General features: G+C 44.8%; 2 protein-coding genes across 4 annotated transcripts; both read left to right on the forward strand.

The window, feature by feature from the left end:
• The first annotated feature begins 544 nt into the window (after positions 1–544).
• Positions 545–13,555, forward strand: gda (guanine deaminase). The gene is made up of 14 exons (XM_030358886.1): positions 545–843; positions 1,709–1,797; positions 2,073–2,244; positions 2,567–2,654; positions 4,896–5,001; positions 5,415–5,442; positions 5,740–5,847; positions 6,094–6,201; positions 6,493–6,590; positions 6,903–6,970; positions 7,168–7,314; positions 12,255–12,373; positions 12,606–12,633; positions 12,757–13,555. Exons 1-14 carry the CDS (start codon positions 706–708, stop codon positions 12,813–12,815), a joined length of 1,356 nt encoding a protein of 451 aa, XP_030214746.1. The 5' UTR covers positions 545–705; the 3' UTR covers positions 12,816–13,555.
• Positions 13,556–15,702: 2,147 nt separating this feature from the next.
• Positions 15,703–21,258, forward strand: si:ch211-214j8.12 (uncharacterized). 3 transcript variants are annotated; one of them, XM_030358262.1, is made up of 5 exons: positions 15,703–16,212; positions 16,732–16,995; positions 18,170–18,336; positions 18,630–19,954; positions 20,409–21,258. In XM_030358262.1, the coding sequence occupies exons 2-5, from the start codon at positions 16,734–16,736 to the stop codon at positions 20,665–20,667; spliced, it is 2,013 nt and encodes a 670-aa protein (XP_030214122.1). In that variant the 5' UTR covers positions 15,703–16,212; positions 16,732–16,733; the 3' UTR covers positions 20,668–21,258. The 3 variants fall into 3 exon arrangements, with proteins under 3 accessions (XP_030214122.1, XP_030214119.1, XP_030214120.1); XM_030358259.1 differs by having other exon boundaries at positions 15,704–16,212; positions 20,253–21,258; XM_030358260.1 differs by lacking the exon at positions 15,703–16,212 and adding an exon at positions 16,219–16,465 and having other exon boundaries at positions 20,253–21,258.
• The last annotated feature ends 281 nt before the right edge of the window (positions 21,259–21,539 follow it).

Consider the following 21,539-nt stretch of genomic DNA (forward strand, 5'->3'; position numbering starts at 1 on the left):
CCGACGAAAGTGAAACCTAAAATACCACCAACAATACAAATTACCAATAATGTTTGGAAACACGAATAGACATATAAATAATGCCTTGATCGCAGTTATATCAGAGTAATGTGAACACATCATAATTACACATTTCTCGGAGTCGGAGATCCCCTCGACTGCCGCAGATGTTCTGTTTCAGCGACCGAAGTAGACGGAAGGATACTAAAGATCTTACTTTTTTTCTTCAGTTACTGCATTTATTGGCCAATAGTATGAACATGTGCGAATTCAAAATGATCGCACCGCCTAATTCAACGCTTTTGAAAGTGCATATCATTTTGGAGGTGTGAATGTATTTATTTAAGGTGATTTGCAGACAAAGCCCCTTCTCAACAGGTTAATCCCCTTCCAGGGTCAAGTTCGACTTTGAAAAAAAACTTAGTAGTCGCCTTCAAAGTCAAACCCACTACCAAAAAATGCTTTTCTATCAAGACGTGTGATACCAAACCACACCACACACCAAATCAACACGGTGCATGATCTGAGCGTGTACATGAGAAACGAGGCGTTATGCAGCTGTCGCGGTGGAAAAGGAGGGTCGGCTAATGCACGTCATCCACTGTATTCTGGTCCGCAGCAGGAAGTCGCTCGACGATCCTGAAACCTGACACATTTATGAGCGCATCCACTCGGTAGTAACGCTCATTTCGTCCAGGCGGAATAATGGCAGCTTCTAAAGCGTGTTCCTCCTCCGCCGCCACCAACTTCAAGGTGTTCAGGGGAACCTTCGTCCACTCGACCCAGGAGGAAGCCCTGGTCATACTGGAAGATGCGCTGCTGGGGGTGGATTCCACCGGGAAGGTCTGTGGCGTCTTCTGAGATATCTGTGAAGAGGGGAGAAAACTTGCAATCTGTGTAATAACTTGTAGCAGCGGGACCACTATTCTTATACCAGGATCCAATAGCGCTGTTTTATTTGCAGTATCAAATCATTATTAATATCGTTTACGATTGTGCATGACAGTACAAGCAATAAAAATACACATAGCCTATTCATTCTGTTATTTTTAATCAAAGGCTTGGATGAATATATTATTTATTATTTTGATGTGTTGGGATAATAACTTGTATCAAGTAAGCCTATGTTGTAATCTCTTTTTTTTTCTTTTTTTTTATGCTATATCTGATAAAAAACATTTCGTTTAAGTCCAGAAATGTTTGATTTATTACATATTTTCAACAAAAAGGTAGAGCATGTGTGATTCAATTGGATAGGAAAGACCTTTGGTTCTATGCTCTCGGTCCTGCGGGCAATCGTCCCTGGACGTGACAGAAACATACTGTCCTGTGTGTAGGCTGGCGCTGATCCAGTCCGATGAAATGCAAAATATTTAGTCAATCAAAGTCCCCCAGGAGAAATACATTTTGTTGTTGACAACGGTACAATATATTTAAGCAGTTAGTGGCGTCTGTGTTGAGGCAACCCGTCAATTAGCGTGAAAGCATAGAGGTAGGCAGAGCTGCAGAGAGCAGAAATGCCATTCCCAGCCTTCCTTCAAGGACCCTACTCTCACACGTAGACCTACAGTAGGCTACATTGCAAAGACCGTATATGTTATTTTTTGTTCGAACTAATGCGGGTATTTGAGTTGGCTAGCAGCTTGGCATTCTTAATAATGCATTCAGATTATAATGCAAACATGCCTTGTCTTGTGTTCATTATTAGATTTCCTTTGTTGAAAAAGGCCCGGAGCTGGAAAAGGTGTCTGCAAAGTTTGGATTCAACCCAAGTGCTGTTACTCAACTATCACCTCAGTGAGTGGAGGTTTTTAAACCATTACTGGATATATACATATAATATATATACAATATATAAATATATATATATATATAGCCTGGTCAGTCAATTATTTTAAACCTGTATATAATGGAATGGCATTGTGCTACTACTCATGTATTACTTATATTGTATTACTTAATTATATGGCCTTATTTTGTACAACATGATCCCAAATAAAGCATCATGTCTTCAGCTGTTACATTTCTAAATGTCTGCCTTAACATCCTCTGTGCCCCATCCTACACGGCAGGGAGTTCTTCATGCCCGGCCTGGTGGACACCCACATCCATGCAGCCCAGTACAGCTTTGCAGGCACTGCTCTGGACCTGCCCCTGCTCGACTGGCTCCAGACCTACACCTTCCCTGTGGAGTCCAGGTACTCGGATCTGGAGTTCGCCCGCCAGGTCTACACGCACGTGGTGGTGAGTGCAGCCCCTCTCTCTCTTCTCTGTCTTGTCCCAGGTCGCTACACACTGAGGCCCAATCCCTTTTCTACCCCTTACCCCTTCCCCATGTTTTGAAGGGGGAAGGGGTAGGGGGAAGGGGGAAGGGGTAGAAATGGGATTGGGCCTAATTTATTCAAAACGGAAACAGTCAGAAAACAAATCGGCTCGTTGAATCAATTGGTTTGGTAACTAGGCTATTCTACTAAATAGCCTCAAAGTAAGGAACGTAATCCAGATTATTTTATATCATTGCCCTGTATCAGCTGGATATTATGCTTATTGCTTGTCCATTTTTCAGAAACGGACATTGAGAAATGGTACTACAACCGCCTGCTACTTCGCCACCATACACACAGACGCCTCCCTCCTGCTAGGAGAGATTGCGAGTAAGTGTACATCTTTAATCCTCATCAGCCAGTCACTGTTAACCTCTACTGTTAACCTCTTGAGGGCAACCAATGCCATGCCTCTAGGTTTGGACATGCGCTCGGCAACTAGTTAGGCAGCGATTCTTTGTGTGTCCCTTTCTTTCTTTGGCCTCATGATAGCATAGGAAAATGTCAAACTGCAGCACCGTAAAAAGTGACTTGAGTTCTAGAATGCTAATGTTAGCGGCAGGTATTGCTCATGCTTGAACTACAGAAATACATTAGTAATACAAATACAAATACTTTTTTTCATAATTACGAGATAAGCATTACGTTAAAAACCAACTATCCAAATATCTTGTAATTACAAGAAAAGATCATGCAAGATAAAATGTCTAAAGAGAACAGTATACAGTCTAAAGTGGTTACTTATCAATTGAATCTTCATCCCCAGAGGACCTGTTTGAGGCCATCACTACCAAAAGCATTTAAACATGTGAGAAAGTCATGCGACATACCCCTGGGCCTATGAGATTCTCATCTTAAGGTCTATCATAATAACTATTGTTTAATGGAACACAATCAGTCCCCTTACAAAATAACGTGAATGTAACAACAATAATTATTTCTATATAACTGTACAAAACATGAAATGTATCTCATGCGGAAATTAAATCCGCCATTTATGCTATGGTCTTGTTTTATCCACTCTGTTCCAGTAACATCCACATTGATTATTTCAATTGCAATAAAAATCAAATAGGTGCTATCTTTCATTTGTTGCCGATGTTCCACAACATAGCCCTTGTAGTTGTGCAAATTCACTATGCACTTTGACTATCTAATCTTCAACAATAACCCAAGGCCTAGTGAGGAAGAGGTTAGGCATATGTTTTTTGTTTGCATATCAGACCATGTCAGGGCTATAAATCTATGGGAAAAACAAGAACTTCTAATGATAGTTGGATCCATCCACTATTCCTGGGGTGCATCTGCTTTGATGTGGAATTGTTCAACACATGCTTGTGCACACACACCTGCCCCTACACCTGTTGAGGCTGTCTGGTTCATGTTGCATGGGGAGAATGACAAAGCTCCACAACAAGGATCAAAGTTTAGTTTCCAGCACTGTTTGTCTACTAGTAGGGACTCTAGCTTCGTCAATCAACAACTATACTTAAAGAATAACCAATTTAACCCACGTAACTGAGATAACCTTAAATAACCCTAACCTGAAGAACCTTAGTGCCTTAATCTGCTGTTTAAGACAAGATGTGTCTGTGCCTGTATTACAATATCATTGAGAACATAACTCGAACCTTCACCCTGTTTATAGAGTCATAGGCTTGCTTATCTCTCGATTGGTTTGTGTTTGTGGGTCTGTGTGCGTGTGTGGGTGTGTAAGAGATTAACAGTTGCATAAAAATACTTACCTTGTGGGGATTCACAACATAACAATAAGATGAGAATACTTACTACACTATATACTCCCTCGAAGCCCAGGCAGACATATGCCTTCCAAGGCTTCAAGTTATGAGTTTGCTGTCAAACCCCAGTTTTTTTTTGGCCCCGGTCAATCTCTTTTCTTTGATGTTTTCATCTAAACAATATCTGCCTTTTCTCAAAGTGGCTTTGTTTATTGTCTTTGTTTATTGGCTTCCTTCCCTTAAAATAATATCGTTATACTTTCACAAAAGTGAAAGTAGTTGAAGGCCGCCGATGTGCTGAGACGATGCATTCCGTGGTTTATTAGAAAGAGGCCGGCTTTCTGCCTTGGGAACATGTGAACAGAGTCAGGGCATCCCTTCATGACCTCAGGCTGAACTTGAGGCCGTTTCGCTGTAGTTCAGCATGCAATGAAAAAAGCAAGTCCAAAGAAACAACATTAATTGATTTTATTTGCTTATTGTCCGAAGAGTTAACCACAGCAGAACCTAAACATCAACAGCAGAACCTAAACATCCACAGCAGAACCTAAACATCCACAGCAGAATCTACACACCCACAGCAAACCTATTCATCAACAGCAGTACCTATACATCCATAGCAGAACCTATTCATCAACAGCAGTACCTATACATCCATAGCAGAACCTATGCATCCACATCAGAACCTGTACATCCACCCATAAATGTAGAGCGAGAGATGGAATACCTACTTTATAATCCCTCATCTATTAACTTTGAAACATGGGCTCAGTTCTTTAATACATGTGGATTTGGTTTCCTCGGTGTGATCAGCTCATGTTCCTTTTTCCAGATGACTTTGGGCAGCGTGCCCTGGTGGGTAAAGTGTGCATGGACCGAAACGGGCTTCATGAACATTACAAAGAAGAAACACAGGAGTCCCTGGACGAAACCTCACGGTGTGGAAACACTTTTTATATTATAAATATAAATATTACTCATTTTTCAAGGGCCTTTGAAGCGGACCATATAATATATATATTCTGTGTTATATTTAAGCAAAAGATCACGACAGGTTGTGGTATGTGCTCATTATATCACTGTTAAGGGGCGTTGTCCGGCCCCGACGCGCAGCGGAGGGCAGGCGACCCCCTTTATACAACGGGGGTTGAACATTTATACAACCCCCGTTGTATAAATATATATATATTAGTACTTATTTTTATAATCTCTATATTTATATATGCTTACTTAATCCGTACATTACTATTTATTAACTCATCGTCATCATATATAACCTATTTAAATAGGTTATTATTGTCCATCCTATCCTGCATAAAGTTAACATTTGTTTTGTTTGTTTGTCCTCCAGCTTCATCAGCGAGCTGATAAAGAGGAAGGTACGTCTTCCTCACATTCTTTGTCTTTTGTTCTGCCTTCTGTTTCGACAACTACAACAAAGCCCTCTTGACACACACACACACACACTTGACACACATAACCCTATCCACCAGACCAGCCACGCTGTGCGTGTTTTAAAGAAGGGTGGCTCAACCCGTTCCACTCGATATTGCGGCGTAGAGTCGGCTGTCCAAAAGTAGCATTTATTTTAAAAGGTTTACGATAGGATTTTACGATTGGATTTCTGTGTTTAAATCTCCATGTTCTACGTTTCGTTGGTTCCGTGGGTCTGGCAGTACCCCTTGGTGAAGCCGGTGGTCACTCCCCGCTTCTCGGTATCGTGCACCTCGGAGCTGATGCTCAAGCTCGCCGAGGTGGCCAGGAACAACAACCTTCACATTCAGGTGAGCTTGTCACGTTTATTTTTGCTGACTGGTCCCTAAGCCAACCACACCATGCAACGTCCATTGTTTCGGGGGGCGGACAAATCATTGAGAGCCGTGCCGTTTTTAACACCTTTTTTTCCCTTTACCCAAACATTGCATAACCCTATTCCCCGTTCATGACCAAATGTAATGTTATTATTCAGGCGCCTCTGGGCCAACTGATCTGAATGACCCAGCATCACGCATTGTCTTTTCTTTCCTCAGAGCCATATCAGTGAAAACATGGATGAGGTGAGGCTGGTGCAGGAACTGTTCCCTGAGTCCGAGTCCTACACGGACGTCTACCGCAAGCACAACCTGCTCACCAGCAAGGTGAGGTGCATGGAGGCGACAGCACTGTAGTGGTGCTTCAAGCCCCGCCCCCCCAGTCCACAGTGTGGCATGTAGGCAGTCTCTATGGATTCTGAACTCTGACCCGAATGTAGGCAAAAAGGAACTCAGGCAGCAGGTCAAAGCATAGATACTAATTAAGGAGGAAATCTTCAGGACAAACCCAGAACGACCAATGGAACCCACCCAACATACCAGGGTCTCAGGGTGTCTGCTGTTATGTTGCTGAGCGTCTTCTGTTTGACCGCCCTAACGCTGTTCCTGGTCCTACAGACCATAATGGCTCACGGCTGCTACCTGAGTGATGAAGAGCTGCAGATCTTTCACCAGACGGGAAGCTCTCTGGCTCACTGCCCCAACTCCAACCTCTCGTAAGCGCACGATGTCTAACAAAACCTCTGGGCTACACACTGCTACTGCACTGGCATATGGATTTGTCTTTTATCTGTCTGTCTGTCTGTCTGTCTGTCTGTCTCTCTCTGTCTGTCTAAACTTAAACAATGAAACCAAATACAATGTGGAAATCGAACTGCTCCCCCTCTCTCTCTCTCTCTCTCTCTCTCTCTCTCTCTCTCTCTCTCTCTCTCTCTCTCTCTCTCTCTCTCTCTCTCTCTCTCTCTCTCTCTCTCTCTCTCTCTCTCTCTCTCTCTCTCTCTCTCTCTCTCTCTCTCTCTCGCCTCCAGGTTATGCAGTGGGCTGTTGGACGTCCGTAAAGTTCTCAGCCATAAAGTTAAACTGGGCCTTGGAACAGGTAGCCAGCCTTATCATGATGTTCTACGCACTATGTTTTAAAGATTGTCCGCCTGTAAATGTTTTTTGGTTGTACGTGTGCACATTCAGGGTTAGGGTTGGGGTTGACAGATGAGACAGAAGTGTGAGTGTATGCGTGTGTCGGAACATACCGCGTCCATTCATGTGTTACATCGATGCGTTTGTTTCGTCGTTCAGATGTTGCGGGGGGTTACTCCCCCTCCATGCTGGACGCGGTGAGGCGAACCCGGGACACGTCCAAGGCCCTGAAAATCCAGGACCCCGTCCACCAGACTCTGACCTGGGAGGAGACCTTCAGACTGGCCACGCTGGGGGGAAGCCAAGGTATCCCACCCCAACCCAAACCCTCTTTTAGGGCATTTTGGAGCTGAGAGATAGGGCTGGATCTGGTTTAGGTATCAGCATGAAGTGTGTGTCATCATGTGCATCACATGGCCCATATGGCCGTCAGCTGTTAGTGCTGGTCCAGGCCATTGGCCTCAATGCTAGTGGTGGTCAAAAAATACATTGACGTCCAATACTGTGGAAGGCATGCAAAGTGTATGCATAGTGAATAGTATTCCAAAAACTCTCAGCCATGCTGAATGTGCAAGGTTAACTTATGTGTGGGGTGGTGATTCCCACCCTGTGACCGAATCACAGGGTAGGAATCACCACTCCCCTGAAGCTCCAGTTTGATTTGTTCTGCATATTTTCAAATGCTCCGCAACTATAAGTACTTTCATTATACGAAACACTGCAACCGCTGGTGAGGCCATTTCCCCAAAGCTGGCCTAAAAATTAGTTTCGAAGAATTTTGTGAGAAATGAATGTTAGTCTTCATTTCCGACTCAGCCTCCAAGAAACTTTAAAAGGAAAAGCACACATCAAAATGTATTGGACCGAAAATGTATTAACAACAGAATATCGCAAAGACGACTAAGACACACAAGCAAGCCAATTTACAGGGACCGTGCCCACATATCCAACCAATCACAACACAGACATCAATCAACTAACCTGTTAGATTTCAGCTTATTTCTAAACTGTTCGGACAGACTCTGCGTTGTGTATTTTCAGTCGTAGTAGTAATTCTTGAAGTCGAAAACAAAGCAGCTTGACAGGTTGGATTAGAGGGTTGAATAGATGGTTTATTCCAGGATGTACAGCGAGATACAGACTTAGGTTGAATAATCTATAGTGGACCCGGTGGTCGATGACTTGTTCCTCGGCTGTCGAAACCCTCTACTCGTCGAACCAAAGGGTTGGGGCGAGTATTATACAAAAAGGGGATAGATGAATAACACGTGAACAGACGCACTCTCAGCCTTGATAAGGTATTTGGCCCTGGCTATGTCCCGGAGGACCAGGTCGGTTCAACCTTGTTGAGACATAACAATGGCAGAATGTTAAGGATAACACCTTGTATCAGTATGAGAGGCCCTGGCCTGTTCCTAGACTAGAAATGTGAACAACAGAGAGACACTAAAATACACCAACATTCTACATTCCTCCCTCTTGATCATACTAAACATAGTTTAAAGATCACCCACAAAAAGAGAATTCAGTGTATTTTCTGGTGACCCATTAATAATTAACTAAATCAATGAAAGAAAGCATAAAAGGCAATAGGACAAGTAAATTCAAATCATACACAAGTAAACCAGGTGTAGGCCACTATAATAAAGAAAATAACAAACTCATTAGGTTACTCATGATTAAAACATTTTTAAAGAATCAAGAAAGTCAACTGTCGAGACACCTCCCTCTGCTTGGCACAACATCACAGACAATACTGCATGACAGTTGGTTTTGAGTAGCAGTTGCAACAGAGTTATTTTCCAGTTGATGGCCACCGCAGGTGTGGTGGGGGATGAGGATGAAAGTTCGTAGTAGGGCGTCAGGACAAACACAGACACAGTTCAGTTCAAGGACTCCTCCCAAGGACTCAACAAGTGTCCGTGTCTCCTGGATCTCCCAGGTACAATGAAACATGAAACAAAGAAAAGGTGCAGTATCAGTCATGGGGGAGGCATTGTCACAGCCTCCAACATTAATAATAATCAAAATGATTCGATAAACAATGAAAAATGATCATACAAAAATAAATCGCTTGACTCGAAAAATTGTTATATCAGTAATCAATAATCAGTCATCATAGTTCTCAATAAACCTTGTGTGAATGAATGAATGATTGAACCTTTGTTCAAAAATAAAACAAAACAAACAAAATGTTCTAAAGCTGAGCAGTTGTGTCAAGAAGGAACCAACATGAACTTAGATAGGCAGTGACAAAAGTCCTAGCATCTTTCGAAGACTAACCTCTTGTGAAAATAAAGGAATGAAAATAACAAACACTTAAACACTCCCTACTCTTCACCCCGTATCAGTTAGTTTGCGTGCCAAATCTAACGAGTGTCATTCCAAGTCGGTGTTATTGTTGGTTTCGAACACTGAATAGCATATGCGGCTGAGTTCTTCAACACTCTTCGCCTGTAACTTCTTCAATCGTTCCCTCATTTTGTCTGAGCGGTTTTCTTCCCCTACTCTCTCGTTGGAGCGGTCACGGTACATCTTTCGAGGGGCTTTACATTCTCTGATCCAGTGTCCAATTTGTCCACAGTTGTGGCATGGTCGAGGTTCTTTCTGTCTGACTGGCTGGGGGAATCGTCCTCTGTCCCTGTTGGACTGGGGGAATCTTTCTCGTTCCCTGGCTATTCCCTTCTTCTCGTCTGTGGTCTTCATGTGTGGTTGTATGTTGTCATCAAATCCTCCATAGAGTGACTCATTCTTAGTCACTGCTCCAGACCTCTCCTGGGAGAATTGTTGTTTTGGGGGGTTCGGATGTAGACATTGTTGTGGAAGAAAGGAATGTGGTGGGACAGGGGTGAATTGGGGAAATTGTTGTGGGGTCTGGGTCGCATCATAATTAGCATAGTCAGGTGGGGCAGATGGATTTCCCTTCTGTGGCACGTGGGGAGTACTGCAGATGACCGGGTACTCGCCTATAAAGCTGTTGATGTCTGAAAGAACACTGTGTCTCGACTCCTGTAAACCACCAGGGAAGATGTATTCCCCATCTGGGCCACACAATGGCAGTTTGGGGTACATGCAACCATAGGCTCCCAAGGTTCCTCCTCCTTTGCCTTGGTCACTCCCCTCAGAGGGCCCTGAGTCGAGGGGGTGGGCCGCTATCAGTCCTTCTCCGACTAGCGTCGTGTGTAGGTCTGTGAACTTCCTCTGCTCTTTGTTCCGAGTCGCTTCATCCTTGAACAAACGAATTTCGTCGGCAAGCAGTTTGATTTGCACTCTAATTTTTTTCAGAGCAGTTGTCTTTTCCAATTCATCTCTCTTTTTGTTACAGAGTCTCGCGAACTGAATAAAGATCAATCTCTCTAACCTCCACTTCAAAAACATCTTGTTCCTTTGGTTCAGATTGCTATCCTCTTCCTCCTCCTCTGCCTTCTTCCTGCCTTTACCTTTCGGCATTTTTTCTATCTTTCTCTATCTGTAAAGTAACTAAAACTAGCGACCAATCGCTGTTTAGAAAGAAACAAATAGACGCCTCCCACGGAGCTCGGTATGCCAACAACAGATGATGGCACACTTTTTCCCTCTTCGATTAAAAAAACAATACAGATGATTCCTCGGCGGGGATCAAAACAACATAGCACAAACAAAAAAACTCTAGCGATTCATGTAACCTCACCAGTGAATTCAATACAAATACGGTTTCACTCCTTGTCCGACAAGTCGTAAAACAAAAGCCCTGAGCAAACCAGACGTCTTAAGTTATATTCAGGACACGTATCAACATTGACAAACTAGCACAGATGAACAAATCACTTGAATGACATGCTATTACAATATTCTAGGACTCAATCCCAGCTCAAAGGCCTTATTCAACAAACAATATTCTAGGACTCAAACCCAGACCAAAGGCCTTATTCAACAAACAATATTCTAGGACTCAAACCCAGACCAAAGGCCTTATTCAACAAACAATATTCTAGGACTCAATCCCAGACCAAAGGCCTTATTCAACAAACAATATTCTAGGACTCAAACCCAGACCAAAGGCCTTATTCAACAAACAATATTCTAGGACTCAATCCCAGACCAAAGGCCTTATTCAACAAACAATCAATAGTTTCATATGGCGTATATTCAGTGATTATTACACAAACTCTTAATCACTAATACAGGTCCTCACTTCGTCAAGCTCTTAATGACACAACTTCATTACTCAGCAAATGTAGTGCAGCCTAATAGTAAAACAAATAATAATAATCACAGTTATGTGTGTGTAGATTATTTTAAGATTACTTTCTTGTTCTTTTCTCTTGGTCGAGAGTGTGGAATGAGATTCAGTCACCGTTGATTCCCACGTGGTGCATGGAGATGCGCTGGTTCAGCCGCGTTGTGGATGCGGGTCCCTCAGCAGGGCAGGCGTTGATCAGACGTTCCCAGGCAGGGCGCACGCTCTTCTCGGTCACAGGGCAATCTTCAGAGGCAATCGTCTTCTCACTCCTCTCTCTTCAAGACGGTGTCACGGCACCAAATGTTAGATTTCAGCTTATTTCTAAACTGTTCGGACAGACTCTGCGTTGTGTATTTTCAGTCGTAGTAGTAATTCTTGAAGTCGAAAACAAAGCAGCTTGACAGGTTGGATTAGAGGGTTGAATAGATGGTTTATTCCAGGATGTACAGCGAGATACAGACTTAGGTTGAATAATCTATAGTGGACCCGGTGGTCGATGACTTGTTCCTCGGCTGTCGAAACCCTCTACTCGTCGAACCAAAGGGTTGGGGCGAGTATTATACAAAAAGGGGATAGATGAATAACACGTGAACAGACGCACTCTCAGCCTTGATAAGGTATTTGGCCCTGGCTATGTCCCGGAGGACCAGGTCGGTTCAACCTTGTTGAGACATAACAATGGCAGAATGTTAAGGATAACACCTTGTATCAGTATGAGAGGCCCTGGCCTGTTCCTAGACTAGAAATGTGAACAACAGAGAGACACTAAAATACACCAACATTCTACAAACCCAATCACAACTCAAACTAAAAAACAATGCCACACAAAGAAACACGAACCGAGGGAGGGACATGATGACAGCAACCACAATGGCAGAGGCCGTTTGAGGGACAACGGGTTTTGTCCGGATACACACCCGGATCTATTGGTCAGTTAGTGTGTGACAGCGCTTTATTACCTGTCAGGAATGCTGCAAAGTATATAATTGAATGACATGATCCCTTCTGACCATAACCTCCACAGCTCTGTCCATGGACGACCAGACCGGTAACTTTGTGGTGGGAAAAGACTTTGATGCCCTGAGGGTGAATGTGGCTGCGCCTAATGGCCCTATCGACCTGGTTCAAGATGACGGACCAAAGGTACACACACACACACACACACACACACACACACACGCACACGCACACGCACACGCACACACACACACACACACAGACACACACGCATGCATACCGATGCAAACACATTTGCACACATGCATATACACATTATATATATGTATGCACCCAAGATGCACGATACACACAGTGAAACAGCTGATCTTTAGAGTCTTGACCTTATCAACTCAATCATCAATTATTTCTCTTTCAGGTTCTGCTAGAGAAGTTCCTGAATTTGGGTGAGTGCCAAACGGTCTTACTTTCAGTTCCTCCACTGAAGATGCTGACGTTTGCTTGTCGGTTTGCTGTAGCTGCCTATACTGACTCCTATGTTTGACCGTGTGCTTGTTTTTGGTTCCCAGGTGATGACCGTAACATCCTAGAAGTGTATGTGGCTGGAAGGAAGGTGGTGCCCCTCTAGTAACCTGGGCAGCAGAAGAGAAACAGTGCCTCGTGTCTCTTGGTGTCTCAAGCATGCCTAGTGTGAATGTTCTAAGGGCTCTAAAATTAACTTTGAGTAAAAGGGATCTGCAAAAGGGAATTGTGATACATTTGTTATTTTATGTATGTTCGGGAAATCATAAAATTGGTTTATTTGTTGTACGTGTCCACTTACAGCCTTACACTGAATGTGTGCTGAGCATTTATGGTTGTATCCAATTTTCTAACTAATCAGCAACTGACCTCAGCAATTTTAATGCTGAATATTGTAGAAAAAACATGTAATGCTATTGCTAGGATATAATCCTACATTTTGCATATCTATGCGTATATATCTTTATCCTTATACGTTTTCATAACCTGTCAGTTTCCAGTATATACTTTGCAATTATTTTAATTGTAAATGTGTAATCTGTTTGTCAACTAATTCCAATGGGTCTTTTATTTTATCACGTTTAATTTGACTCCACTCTGTCTGTACATCCTGTGCCTTTCTCTGGATCCAAATGTTTCTCCTCATGCTTTAAGGTGTGAATTGTGCTTAATGAAAAAATGCTTATGTAGCTTTTCCAATTACAGCTTTTCCAAAATAATTATTGAGAAGGGAAATCTTTAAGAAGGGAAGATCACCATAGGAATGATATATATAATTTACGGAACTAAGAAGTATGATGGAACCATATGTATCCGGAAATAATGCAATAAATACATTGTGTTCGACATACGTCTCTGTTTCTCCACTGCTTGCACATTTGCAGTTCTTTTTTCAGGGAATTCCCCCTGCTTTGCACAGGGTCGGAAAAACATGTTGCAAAAATGTTGAAATGCAACGGCTTATTTCCCCTATTTAACCTAGCGGAAATTTGAAATCAGCACCAGCAAAGCTGGACTGAGACAAAACTATCAGCCCAGGCAATTTGAGTTACCGTAAGGATCATTGACCGTCAATTAGCGTCTGGAAACTTTGAGACCCAGGCTGGACCTTAACAGACCCAAATTAAACATGTTTACATCTTAAGTATGGATTCCCGCATTTAGGTAGTTTTACATTGTAGGCTATCATATGATATATTATTTGTCTGTTGAACGTGAAACTCGTTGGGCCAATCCCGATAGTGTCCAGTCTGGTTCAAATCGGTAGGCTATTTGAACCAATATATTTATCTGACATTTGATTAAGGCACTAGGTGTGGCACATAGATATTAAAGCTCGCAGTGTGTAGAATTTAGTGGCATCTAGCTGAACGGACCTGGCAGCTATGAAATATACGATTCATAAGTAGGTTTTAATTAGTGTAGGCCCTATATAATACCATGAAAATAATCGCCCCCTGACTTTGGGCCGATCGGAAAACTAGGAGGACTTCAACGAACTCGGTGCTGTTGGTGTGTCACTGCATGCGGGCCGAGATCAGTGCTCTCCGCTCGGCCATGCTTACGTTCGTCAACAGATTCCAAAACGTATGCCCTTTTCCATAATTTTTCAATCTATTATTGGACAAATGTGAAGAATATAATCATGGGGTTGATGGGTCGTCGAACAACAAAATGTGAAAAAAAAATACTAATTCTTCAAGATATAGTTGTATCGTCAGACCGGGAAAGTGCTATGCCAGATGGCCCAACATGGAGCACCAGACAGAAGGCCTAGTCATTGTCGTGACGTTTTGACACTGACAAGAAGGCTCTCTTCAGTGGAGGGTTACGGGAGCACAGGTACACCGAATTCTGAGACCCACCGAAAAGTGTGACCCCAGAGGGCGCTGCTTTACATTTCTGCCACATGCACGGTGTGCATTGTAACAAAAACATAAATAACATAAGAACTCCCCCCACCGGTGGGTCTTTCTTTTCATGAAACTAACATTAATTCTAAACAGCATTTTTTACGAAGTAGCCTATAATAGGAAATTCTCAAAGGTAAATCAACGTTATTAACACTGCTTTTTGGAAAGAAGCAACGGTGATGGATCGTACTAAACGCCCTATCCATTGTATGGGTCTGTAAATGGCTGCTAATCAAATCAAATGAAATGTATTTATTAAGCACATTTAATAACAAGATGGGGGGAGATCTTAAGTTTTATTTATGTTTTTGTCATGCCTGTCTACCTTCAAACTCGTGCATGTTGCAGAAAACATGCAAAAGCGCCCCGGCCCTGGGTTCACACTTTTCGGTGGTTCGCAGAATTCGGTGTAACAACGGCCCCACCAAATGGTTCGCACCGTCCCGCACCCACTCAAGTGGCTGCTCCCACTTTGCCTTTCTTCATTAGGTGATTACTGCAAGCAGCGCTCAACCTTTGTTATTCTTAGCCTTATTTTATTTTTTCTTAATTATTCACGATACATTTTTGGACCCTACTCATGGCAAAGGACCGGCAGATTCCAATGTTACTAATTTCAAAAACAAGATGCCTCCTATGGTACTCTACAGTTACACCTTGAATTGCACACACAAAGTAAAGAAAATGTCTAACGAGGAATTCCTGATGCAAGAGCTGGTTGTATGGGTTGTGTATCTAGGTGCGTAGTTGTATGTGTGTGCTTGTGTAAGCTAAGTGCTACAGGGCAATCAATTGCTGCCAGTTTTGATGTGGGAGTGTAGCAGCGCACTGAAAAAGAGACAGGCTTAAACAGACCAATATTAGACCAACCGAGATTGTTTTCTGATTTTCTTTTTATGCCTACTGTTCCGACTTCCTGGTGTGGTCAAACAGTGCAAGTCATTATTGGTAATTTGGTAAGTCAATAGGTTGAAACATATAAAAAATATTCCAGTTGAACTATGAGGCATGGAGCATTTAGCCATAACTTCTGTGAGTTTCCCCTCCCCCAGACCCATGACGTCACACTTGGTTAATGCTCCCCTTTCTTACCCTGGCTAGTGAAGGTCTGTAGGAAACAAGATTCAAACTGAAGACTCAGTTATAAATAGCTAAACTATTCAAGAATTTAACTCAAATGTAATCAAACTGTATCACTTTAGCTATTTGTTTAACTCTTCGACTTTATTGGTTCCTACCTCTACTCTTCTATTTCGTCTACTCTACTCAGCATATATGTTCTTGTATCAGCTCACGTTATCCACTAGGCGGCGTCAAATTAACAAAAACACTACTCTCCTTTTATATAAAAGAAATTAGTGGGTGGGTAGGGGAAGTGAAGCTACTACAATGAGTTCGTTCTATGCGTTTTACTTGATAGTATCCATAACTGAGAAACGAAATCTCTAAATAATGATGTTAACTTAAATTAGCAATGTGACCAGAAAGGTGAGAGTCTTGAACGTACACCCGTCTGCACTCCAGGAAGGGTCGGAACCTTGTTCCGCTGCTTATGCTGTTTACCACCCGGACAAAGGATAGTTGCAACAGGTATGTCCGCTTTATTAAACAATCAATGGATTAATTACACTTTATTATGCGCGTGTCTATAGTATTTCTAGCGAAATAATGACACGACAAGACAATGTTGACAGTTCCTTTGAGAATTAGACACTACTTTCTCTGATCAGAGAACAGATTTCTCTCATCAAGACCACAGCAAAGTAATAATGGGGCATCTAACGCTTCGGGCGTCACACATGACACACCGGATCTGTCACTTTCATAATCTCACTCCAGCCAGGTACCGAAAGTTGGCAACACTCAGTGATTGATCATTAATGGTGGTATGATTCTTGAATTAATGTCACGAAGTGCAGGCTTTTTTTATTCGCATTTAATATAAATAAAGTTAAAATGGTACTCTCATTCACAAGCATCTATATATCTATAGATATAAAAAATGTATGCACTTGCATTTCAATTGCAAGACTAATTATTAAGTACCTCTCCCTTCCCAACGAAAACCTACAGATATTAATCCAAATTTGCTTCCACCAAACCATCCAGCAATGCTAGAAGAGGAAGATTTCCGGGCCTCCGCTACATCACCCTCAGCTCAGCGCCTCCAGAAGAAGAAGAGGAGGTCCAGGAGTGTGAAGAAGACGAAGAGGAGGCAGGAGCTGGATGAAGACGGCTTCGTTCACCCTCTGAGCCGGCTGTGTCTCCTCAGCCTGGCCGACAACATGAAGGCCGTGTGGGTGAAGGACTACGAAGAGAACTATCTAGACCGCTACCACTTCACGTACATCATGGGCCCCTTCGATAGCATGCGTGAGTCCAGCAGAGCAGACAGGGTTAACTCCCCCGTGGTTGGCCGTGCCGGGCAGGATGGGTCGGAGATCTATGATGCCCACATCAAGTTGAAAATCAAAACATGGATTTGACTTTGTCAAAAGCCTGGTATCGTTATATTCCCGTTATAATTTAGAACCCCTTCTAATCCGCCCGGATTACGTTGTGCATTACAATACATATATCGGGTGGTCCTGTCTTCATGATCCAAGGTGTAATAACGCATTCGTTTGCAGAATGTCTAGAAACCCTTTTTCTGGAAGGCTGACCTTTTGTTTGGTAGGGGGAGTAGGGGTTGGGATCCTCATCATTCGAACCTCTCGTTCAATTAGTCTAAAGGGCTGGTACATAAGAATGCATCATTGGTTGTACCTGTTGTGTGTATCTGTATACAGTAACCTAGGATAATGAGTTCTGACACGTCTTGCATGTGTAACACCGACCCAAAATCATAACTAGCAAAAAAAAAAGCAAATTTTTAATGCTTACAAAATGAGGCGGTCCTTTCGATGTGATCATGTTGCAATGTACAAGTCATAAAGCCAAGCTCAGGCTTTTCTCCGGATTACCCTCATTTTACGTGTCTTTAGTTGCCTTGCAGGAGGAAGCTAAACCCAGTAAGTCAGGGGCGAAGGGTCCCGTAGTGCTCTCTGTAATCTTATAAATTTTTTCGTCCCATTTTAGACACAAATTCAAGGTTGTGAATAATGTGTTCAAGTCGGCTTCATCAAACGGGCAGCTGAGATCATTAACTAACATATAGGATGTCATTCTAAGATGGTGGATAGACTGACTGAAGGGCAGCACGTGGCCCAGCCCAGGAGATTGGGCTGGGCCGGGTTGGCTGGTAACCGGAAGGTGGCTAGTTCGATCCCAGGCTTCTCCTGGCACCTTGAGTGTCAAGGTCACCCTGAGCAAGACTCCTCAACCTCGCCATGCCTGGTTGACTCTGCCGTCGGCGTGTGAATGGTTGCATGAATGGGTGAACGTTAGGCATTACTGTAAAGCGCTTTGAGTGGCCACGTGTTAGTAAAGCGTGGTATAAAATACACTGCGTTTACTCACTGAGTAGTCGCTGCACTCATGATCTTCAGTGTAAATGCAAACAGAAAGTTCCGTGTATTGACTGCTGACCTTGTGATCGGTCTCCCAGCGGGGGGGCTGGTGGAGGAGCTGACCGCCCTGCTGTGCTCCAGGAAGCAGCTGTCCCGCGCGGCGCTGCACCTCCTGGTGGTGCCCCAGCTGCGAGGCCTGTCCCTGGCCGCGTGTCCGGGCCTGGTCACCCCCCGCGTCTGCTCCATCATCGCGGCGCGCTGCCAGGTCTGACAGGAGCGTGTTCCCGAACCCTGCCACGCTACGGTTTACCCTATTTGTGTTTTGTTTTTTTGTATACTGAGGTCAGTTTGCACCAACAAAAGTTTGGTCGCCCTTAATAGTCGAATTATGAGAAGGCCCTTTCTTCTCACATTTTATGATACATACTGTATTACCATCAGAAACAGTTGTATTTAACTATCGTGTGGGTATCAGTATCGTGTGGGTTTCATTTCATTACAGCTATAACATAAAATGTTATCCTATTTAGATTCCTTATCTTATATCCCTCCTCTCAGCACATGTCGCGTCTGGACCTGTCTGGGGCTCAGCAGGCCTCCCCCCTGGCTCAGGGAGACATGCTCCGCTCCATGCCCAGCCTGCGCTCCCTCTCCCTGGCTGGGACCCCCTGTGACCGGGGGGTCATCCGGACCATCGCCCGGCACTGCCGGGCACTGCGCCACCTCGATGTATCCCACTGTCACCTCCTTTCTCCCGCTGATCTTCTGCCTCTGGGAGGCGGGGCTTCCCTCGACGGTGTGGCGCGTTGTACCGATTCATTGGCTGGTCGCGACGCGTCCACGCGTCACCGCGGCGATTCCCCGTCCTCCGTCGTCACCCGTTGTCGCCACTCCTCTCCATCCTCCTCCTCGTGCTGCTCGTGCTGCTCCTCCTCCTCCTCCTTCTGTGCGCTGCCTCTGAGATCCCTGCTGGCGACGGATATCGGCTTAGGGGAGGAGGAGGGGGAGCCGGCGGCAACGGCTGCCTACCTCCTGCTCAGCCTGCCTCTCCTGGAGAGCGTGGCCCTGGAGGGGCTGGACTGGGCCCTCGGGGCCATTCACCGCCGGGAGTTTGAGCCCGCTGAGGGGCTCACACTCAGGGAGGGGGTGCCACGGCTCGAGGAGGTGTGGAGGGAGAGGCAGAAGAAGCACTGGACAGACCGGAAAAAGGAGAACGAGGAGGCCGGAGCAGAGGGGAGCCAAGAAGAAAGAGAAGAAGAGAGCTGGGAGGTGCACGGGACCCAGAGCCCGGACGGAGATGAAGCTGAGGCTTCTGGCGGAGACGAGGAGCCGGATCTCCTTGCGGAAGAAGAGGTGGGCGCGGGGGGCATCGGGGAGCAGGACATGCCAAGGGGTGCGATGGTAGTGGGGCCGGGCGATGACAGTCTGACCCTGCGTCTTAGGGAGATCCAAGCGATGTCGCCAGCCTCCCTGGAGGTTGCATTTCGGCTGTGTCCACACATCCAGTCCTTAGCTGTGACCGTTGACTCGGCGGAGGGTACCGGAGGTAGGAGGGACCATGGGTGGACGTGGGCCGCCGGGCTGGGGAACTGGTCGGGTCAGCTGCGTAGCTTGACCCTTCGTCACACGGGGCCCCTGGGTGATCTCCTTACCCCCCTACGAGAAATGGGCTCCACTCTGGTTTCTCTCACCCTGGAAGGGGTCAGAACCAGCCCGCACTGCCCTCTACTGGAGGTCTTGCAGGCCTGCCCCAGACTGAAGGCGCTGGTGGTGTCCGCCCAGCCCCCTACCAGCCCACCGTACGAGGACGAAGAGGAGGAGGAGGAGTTGGGGGGTGCCCGCGATCTGCTGAGTCTGCCTCACCTCTGCTCCCTCACGCTCAGGTACGTGCAAACTTTAGGAAGAGAACATTATCGTATGAAAGGGTAGACGGATGGGGGATTTATCTCAGAAAATCCCAAGAGAGACCATAGAAAAGAGCAAGCAGACTATACCCAATGGAACTGTGTTGCTGGAATGAATTTACATAATTGAAAGGGTGGATGAGTCTCAATTGTAATCTGATCTAATGTACCCAGTCCAGTTATTCCCCACCATTCCAGCCGCCCACTGCAAATGTGATTGTATGAGAATATATATATACACGTCTTGTATAATTTTGTATAATTTTGGTTTTCTCAGTTTTGACTATGAGCAACAGACAAAGCCTGCAATGTCCTGGAGGGCCCTGCAGAGGGTGCTGTTGAGCCTTCTGTGGGGCTCTCCCCTGCTGGAGAGGCTATCTCTCACCGCGCTGCCATGTCACCTGAACACCGTGCTCCGTCACATCATCTCCAGCCAGACCTGGAGCCTGCACTGCCACCAGCACCTCCAGCCTGGGGTGGTCGCCGCGTCCACACCGCCCTCCACGCCACTCGGACGCGTCACACATCTTGGCCTGGCCCGGAGCGACGTAACCATGGCGACGGTGATGCGCCTGGTGGAGGGATGCAGAACCATGAAGTCGGTGGACCTCTCTTGCTGTTGGGAGGTCTGCCGCCAGGATGTGTTGAATAGCTTGTTGAAGTGCCCCCGTGTCACGTTTGACTGGCTGTAACAGATGATTCAGCAACAGGTTCAGACACTAAGGGAGGAATCGCACCGGTATGAATTGTCCTCTTTTAATTAGTTTTACTGGTTTGTTGACTTAAATCATGTTGGGCATGCGTAAGTCCTGCAAACAGATGAAATTTAAATCCGTTGCCCAATTGATCCAGGTCAGGACAAAATACATTCTCCTGCTAATTACACTGAGGTCATTAACAGTAACAAATGGCCGAGGTTAACACTTCGCAGACCACTACGTTCAACAACACACGATGTACGCCCAGAACTTGTATTGTGGTATTGTAGAAATATTGTTTGTGAAAGAGTTCACGATAAATCTATTCACCTCACCCCTTATACTCTAATACAGTCATGAAGATTGTTTAATGAACTCTTTGTCTTCTGCCTTGTGATAATCATGCCCATACTAGGGTAACAACCCCTCTAATCCATTAGTCATCATGGGTGACTTCCTGTGTGACATTTCCTCTCTGCCTAAAGGCAAGAAACTTTTATCACACCTAGACAAGTAAAAAAAATAGAATCAATCTAATGGAGTTTAGTAAAGTAAATTAATTGTATATAAATCCCTATAACTTTTTCTCGGCTGTTTTTTTCTAGGTCATGTATGACACGGTGTATGCGTCAGTGTGTGTGTCCCGGTAGTTAGCGTGCTAGCCGGTGTGAGTCGTCGTTGTGGAGGCTTCAGCTCAGACTGGTCTGATCTGGTTAGACTCCGGGATAATGACGACACAGAGGGTCACCCCTCCCTGTTCTCAGTCTCTTTCTGGCTGTTGCTGAGCTACGCTTTTTTCACCCTCCACCGGTTCTCAGCTCTCCTTCTCTCTCACACACAGTACTCTCACCCTGGCCTTTTCACTC

Source organism: Gadus morhua, chromosome 6 (assembly GCF_902167405.1).
Source record: "Gadus morhua chromosome 6, gadMor3.0, whole genome shotgun sequence".
Lineage (NCBI taxonomy): Eukaryota > Metazoa > Chordata > Actinopteri > Gadiformes > Gadidae > Gadus > Gadus morhua.